The sequence below is a fragment of the Cucurbita moschata genome, unplaced genomic scaffold, assembly GCF_002738365.1.
Source record: "Cucurbita moschata cultivar Rifu unplaced genomic scaffold, Cmos_1.0 Cmo_Scf00041, whole genome shotgun sequence".
NCBI classification, from domain to species: domain Eukaryota; kingdom Viridiplantae; phylum Streptophyta; class Magnoliopsida; order Cucurbitales; family Cucurbitaceae; genus Cucurbita; species Cucurbita moschata.
The window spans coordinates 58057-64476 of NW_019268557.1; the positions used below are offsets into that span (position 1 = coordinate 58057).

At 38.1% G+C, this 6420-nt stretch overlaps 2 protein-coding genes across 4 annotated transcripts in view; both read right to left on the minus strand.

The window, feature by feature from the left end:
• On the minus strand, positions 1-2798 carry LOC111433300 (haloacid dehalogenase-like hydrolase domain-containing protein 3). The gene is made up of 4 exons (XM_023070308.1): positions 2636-2798; positions 1272-1656; positions 754-960; positions 1-339 (listed from the first exon to the last, which is right to left on the minus strand). The coding sequence occupies exons 2-4, from the start codon at positions 1527-1529 to the stop codon at positions 55-57; spliced, it is 750 nt and encodes a 249-aa protein (XP_022926076.1). The 5' UTR covers positions 1530-1656; positions 2636-2798; the 3' UTR covers positions 1-54.
• Positions 2799-3703: 905 nt separating this feature from the next.
• LOC111433297 (uncharacterized protein At4g19900) overlaps positions 3704-6420 on the minus strand; it is a 7919-nt gene continuing 5202 nt past the window's right edge. The window contains exon 5 of one of the 3 annotated variants that reach the window (XM_023070303.1): positions 3704-3899. In XM_023070303.1, the coding sequence (XP_022926071.1) occupies positions 3776-3899 (124 nt within the window). In that variant the 3' untranslated portion in view covers positions 3704-3775. Of the gene's footprint in view, positions 3900-4056; positions 4493-4637; positions 5769-6420 lie in introns of those variants that run through there. The other 2 variants (XM_023070301.1, XM_023070304.1) reach the window with 2 other exon arrangements.

Here is a 6420-nt window from a genome sequence, read left to right on the forward strand (position 1 = left end):
TTTTTTTTTTTTTTTTTTTTTCTCTATAACAAGAGAAGCAGATAACTTAGCAAATCAGTTATTCTGAAGCCACTCTTTGGCAGCCATCAGGTCGGGAAGCACCACTGCCCCAGATTTCCTCCATTCCTCAGCATCTGATGTCTCAAATCTATCCAATAGCAGGCCATGCATTCCCACGCTCTTCGCAGGGATATAATCTTTTCGCAAACTGTCTCCAATGTGGAGAGCTTCTTCTGGAGCTATATTTCCAGCCCTCTCGATCGCAATCTCGTAGATTCTAGGATCTGGTTTCTCCACACCCTCGAGACCGGAGAATACTCCGAAGTCCCATTCTGATCCCTGAACACTCACGAAGAACAATACCCGTCAGCAGAACTTGCTCGTGTATCAGGAAGAACACTCTTGAACAAAACAGAGTGCCACTTTTCATTGTGCTACAATAAACTCTAATATCAGGAGAAGGAAGGATTCTAAGATCTTTTGTTAAACCATGGGAACGAGTAATGGCCATTTGCATTCACTTCTACCCTATCAAATCATTTTCTTCTAAATGCAACTAGCAGTGAAATTGAAAATTAATACTTAAAAGTACTTTTCAAAGCACCTTATTAATGAATTTTCAAGAGTGCTTAGATTTTCACTTAAAAGTACCTATTTTAAAAGTCGTCTCCACCTCATCACAAGACAAAAATATAGATGTACAGTATACCCAAAAAAGAAAAGGGAACAAGGGCATAATGAGTTCACACATACCTGATTCAAGCCTAAGGCTGGAAGGATCACATCCTGGTACCGGTACTCTGCATTACTCACGATGCCAACCATAAGGCCTTGCTGACGCACCCATCTAAGAAATGGTTGGGAGTCTTCGAACACCTTATAAGGAGCAGATGAACCAAAGGATGCATATATACGTCTAAACACCTTGTCAAATGTCTCCTCGTCATAATCATATCCAGCCTATTGGTAAAACAAGATTTTTCACGTCATAAAAATTTCGGAAATTCTTAGTCTGAAGGTTTTTTAAATTCTGAGCTAGCAGTTGTTGTATGTTTCCCCATTCCACATACAATATAACAACAGGGTTTGACTCAGACTGGCTATGCCTTCAAAAGAGAATGTGGACAGAAAATTCTAACAAATGTGATTGCCATTAATCTAATACTGTTGACTATAGACTATGCAAAATCAACATTGATGAGTATATTTGTGAATCTACTCACTGCAAAATGCCATGCCCCTATATCTAGACGGTTATATCTGTCTCTTACCCTGATAAAGGAATCTCTAACGCAAGTTTTCCACCAAACAATGTTAGGCATTTTTGCTGCATATCCAAAACATGGATAGTTTTTTGCCATCTCCTTATAAGCTAATTTAAAACCCTCATGCATACGTTTGTAATCGGGGCATGGTAGCCCCACTGATTTGGCTGCCATGCAATAGTAATCACCTAGCTCCCCTTTGTAAGCTATCAATGTGCCAGTAACATCTATGGTGATACAGCGCAACTTTGACAAGAGCGACATTTTAATGAAGAATGTTGCAGTTCCAAAGTGAATGATATCAACAATCGCAGCAAATGAAAATTTATCTGAAAGCACCCAACTAACAGACTTCCATCAAGCAGCCAACTACAGCATTAACCAATAAATCCTGCATTCAAGTACATGAATATCAAAACACAACAGCTGTTCAAGAAGATAAAATCAGTGTGTTCTGTGGACAATTCAACTTCAGTATTCAAATACAAAAACCAATGTCTTTTCTGGCAATGCCGACCACCTTATTTTTCACTTCATGTAAAATTTAACATCAAGGATTCGATTGAAATAAATTGATACATTAAAAGAGAAATACGAAGGTCGAAAGAATAAGAACAAAGACGAAAAATCACACACGAGACCTCATCGATATATATAGCCAAAAGTAGAATATCAATGCCCACACACTTAGCAGACCCAATAAAGAAAAAAATAAAAATAAATTAGGAAACCAGCCACTGCTAAGGAAATTCTGCAAAGAGTTTAGTTTTAATGATCAAATAAAGATCCAAAAAAGATCAAAGAGCCAAGAAGATCTTCCATAATCAAATGCATTAATGCCTACCCGGTGGCCTTACCTTCGAGGAAATGTCTAGAAAGAATATGCAATAGCATTCACTTGCAAAAACAGAGGGAGGTTACACTTAATCAATGAACATGAACATCATGAATAAGGTTAGCTTCACCTCAGAGCGACAAACAGAGTCGATAACTAACAGTGGAGCATTCCATAATACTTCGAAAAAGCAACATTAAAAACGCACTAAAAAAATGTTCTTAGCTGAATTAGAGATCCTCACGACAACGATTCAAAAATGTGAAAAGCAAAGTTTGACTTTATTCAGAGAACCAAACAAGAAAACAACCACGATCAGATCACTGGAAATGATTTGTGAGCAGATCAATTAAGAGGTGACAGTGAAAATTTGCAAATACAAAGAGAAACAGAAAACTTCGATACAGTCTAAGACTAGGGAGAAAAGCTGAAGATCAAAACGTGAACATTCATAACAACAAAAGACAACAGAGAGTCGGAGATAGAGAAGAAAGAGAGGGAACAAAAGATTTCAATGAATGATGTGAAAACATACCCGAAAGCCAAAAGGGATTGAATGTTTTGAAATGAAGGGAGTGAATCACAATGTCATCCGAAGCTGGCAGCTTGGGCAGGACGTTGGATGAAGCAACGATCAAGAAGGGAAGGCGAGAGAGAAATAGAGACGCACACGCGTATATATATGACGGGGGTTGGGGGATGAAAAGGTTGGATGGGAATAAAAGGGAGGGGGCTTAATTTTGCATACCTTTCGTCCAAAGTTTGACAAAACCAATGGCCGAACTCAGCATATACATTCTCTCCACTTCTGTTCGCCATTTCCGTTTCTTCCCCCTTCCTCGTCCGAATTTACCATCTTACCCATCTAACCTAACTATCAATTTATGAAATGTTAGTGTTTTTATTTGTTAAATTCAGTAATATTTACACATTCTTATCTTGAACTTTTACTTTGTCCTGTGGTTTAAAACAATAATAAAAATAATTTAATTGAAACTTTTATTACAAATTAAATGTCATCGGAAAAACTTGGAGGGGGAGGCCGTGATTATTGTGTGATATAAACCGGGGACTCCTTTTCAGCAATAACCAACCCCACAGAGTAGAACGGCGTAATGGCAATAAATTTAACGGAAATTGGAGGGCTTCAAAGGCAAAGTTCAAAACAAAACTGTGGACTCAGCCCACGGGTATTCAGTCTCCCTCTCTTTCCCACTTTGGGCGAAGGTAATACAGCTCTGGTTTTGGGTTTTACTGCTTCCGCACTGGTTTTGGGTTTTACGGCTTCGGCTTTGGTTTTCAATTTCATCGTCTGTTCGCAACAGCGAGAATCTTGGATAAGATACTTTTTAGAAATAAAATAATACTGGAGTTTACTTTTGTATATAATTTAACATGTAACAAATTTACAAATATATGGAGTTGAGTTGAAATAATATTTTTAAACCAAAGTATATTCTTCAATATTATGATCCATTTACTGAAACCCAGTATTCTAATACTCAATCAATAATTACACTAATACTTATTACACAAACACTTTTCCTTCATGTTTTTTTCCGTCAGTCTTTCAGTTTTAGAAACCAGCTTCATGGGCGGTAAAAATGGTCAGTTCAGTTCCAGGAGCTTGTTCACGATTACAGGTCACTTTTATGCCTAATAGGAAATTACAATTTCAAAGAGATAAAAGAGGACAAAATATTTGAAAAATACCAGCAGATGACAACTTATCTTGGCTGCTTTCACCAAATTCCTGATTCCTTGATGACAGGTTCTCTTGGATGCCTCCTGCAGATTGACTACTAGTTCGTTTTATGAGAAACAACGAGCAAGAATTTGAACAATGATAGAAAGTTAGATGAACGGGACTGCCTCGGGAACCCATAAACCGATCAAATGCAACCCCAATGCCAAATCAAAATTTACTCCACAGAAGCAATTTACAAAACTTGAAATTTGTCAGCGTTGACCACTTTTAATTCCCAGTTCGTGTGAACCTCGTTAAAATGGCCACATTTCTTTCAGTCCAAGTTTTAATTCAATTATCATATCGGGAACCCATATATGTATGCATGTACATGCAGAGTTTCAAATACAGAAGAGGGCTGAAACACGGATCCACCTCACGTGGATGTACCCAGAAGAACGAGGATCCTAGAATTCTATTAAAGTTATGCTCGACAAGCTTGAACGCTTTCGAGAAATTCACAATACATCAAAACATCTAATACAAGTATGTTCGAGGAGTCTGCTCACAAGGCTCTCAGACTCGGGAATGAGAGAATATGTCAGGCTGTTCCAAAAATGAAATGTCAGCGAGTCTTTCAAGATTTTCTTCAATAGAGCCTCTTGCTCAGCCTTTTCGATTGTGGATGCTGGTGCAGCAAAGTATCTAAATCCAATATAGATGATTGCACAAAAAAGAAGAATTAATAATATAAACCGCATTAAACTTTAGAACACTTTTAGACAAAGAGTAGCTTATTGCTTGTTTGAAATGACCTAAGTGTTAAAAAAGTGTTCGAAATATAATTTTGAAATGTAAATATATATTTAGAAAGCCATCCTAAAAATCCCTAAAAAATGTAAATATATATATAGAAAGCCATCCTAAAAATCCCTAAAAAATGTGAGTGGTTAAGTATTTGAATAACCCAATGGTAAGGTATTGCTCTTACGTTAGTCAATATACTTGGAAAAGGAAAAAAAAAAAAAAAAAAAAAAAAAAAAAGCACCAAGGCAAATACAAAAGCTCCCAGCCAAATCGAGAGGGCTGGTAAAATTTCTCCCCTTTTTCCTGAAAACTCTCTACAGAAATGCATAAAAAGCATGGCACTACCCACCCCCATCAAAAACTACACTCCCTCACTCCAGTGCATCCGCTCTAAACGAACTTCCACCCGGGCTCTAAACTAACTTCCACCCTGCCTGATTACATCCTTGAAGACAATATTCGTGTGACCCACGGGTGATGTTAGGCCCTGATCCAAATTCAGTATACACTAAAGGTAAGAAGGGTATTGGGGGTGCAAGTTACTTTAGAGAGAATGCACTGGAGTGAGGGAGAGTAGAGAGAATGCACTGGAGTGAGGGAGAGTTGTTCTGTATATTTTGATGGGGTGGGTAGTGCCATGCCTTTTATGCATTTTTGTAGAGAGTTCTCAAGAAACAGGGGAGAGATTACCAGCCCTCTCGATTTGACTGGGAGCTTTTGTATTTTGGTGCTTTTTTTCTCTCCTTTTCCAAGTATATTGAATAACGTAAGAGCAGTACCTTACCATTCATCCGGGTAGCTCAATGTTCAGGAAAAGAATTTCCAGCTCACAAGTAACTCATCAGCCCCCGAAGGTATCCGAGAGAATAGGAGGGCCCGTTTGAATCTCATTGTCACGGCCCACAGCTTTCTTTAGTTGAGACACATGAAAGACGAGATGAAACATTGCTTCCTTAGGCAAATTTCAAACGGTACGTCACTAGCCCAATACGTTCCTCAACACAGTAAGACCCAAACAATTTTGGAGTCAGCTTCTCATTTCGTCCTTTCGGCTGTCCTTTCGGCTAACGGATAGGGCTTAACCTTCAAGAAACCCCAATGTCCCCTCAACGTTAACTTCCCTCCGCTTACCATCAGAATACTTCTTCATGCGATTTTGTGCCTCCTGCAAGAGCTGATCCATGGTGGAATTCTGAATTTTCTAATCACCATATGACACCAGCGGGTCTAACACCGGTCTCCATAACTAATAAAAAATTGTCAAAGCATGGCAGAAGGATTGTCAAGTATTCAAGAAAATAATTAGGTGATAAGTGGAGGTGGTCTGGGGAAAGGGTAAACCTTCAAAAAGACTTCTCACGGAATAAAAAACCGCAAAAGATAAATTGACAGGAAAGATGTTGTAGAACTCAGAGAATGCTGATTCGGCGGAACTGGAATTATTATGTGCGTCAGGGGACTATTAACGCTGTGAGATGGAGCAAAAGAAACAGGAGTAATTGATGTCTTAAAAAGAGCCTTCTAACCTTCTGATTCTGCTACCGGAAAACCAATTCCAGTAGAATCCCCTTGAATCAATTTTCTAGGCTGATATTTAGTTACGACTCACGAGACCTTCCCTTAAGTCAGACGTTCCCTAGATTGTTCTACTTATCTTCAAAGGCACCAGGAAAACTCAGCAAGTTTTAAAGGCCATACTTGAGACATCCGATCTCTTAAACTCACAAATCAGCAAGTAATACCATATAGACTTTTTTTTTTTTTTTTTTTTTTTTTTTTTTTTTTTTTTTTTTTTTTTTTTTTTTTTTTTTTTTTTTTTTTTTTTT

Coding starts and splice junctions, on each gene's coding strand:
- LOC111433300 (XM_023070308.1), bottom strand. CDS start 1,529: ATGTCGCTCTTGTCAAAGTTGCGCTGTATCACCATAGATGTTACTGGC. Junction 961..1,271: donor TTAGAGATTCCTTTATCAGG/GTAAGAGACAGA, acceptor TTTTACCAATAG/GCTGGATATGATTATGACGA. Junction 340..753: donor CAGCCTTAGGCTTGAATCAG/GTATGTGTGAAC, acceptor GTGAGTGTTCAG/GGATCAGAATGGGACTTCGG.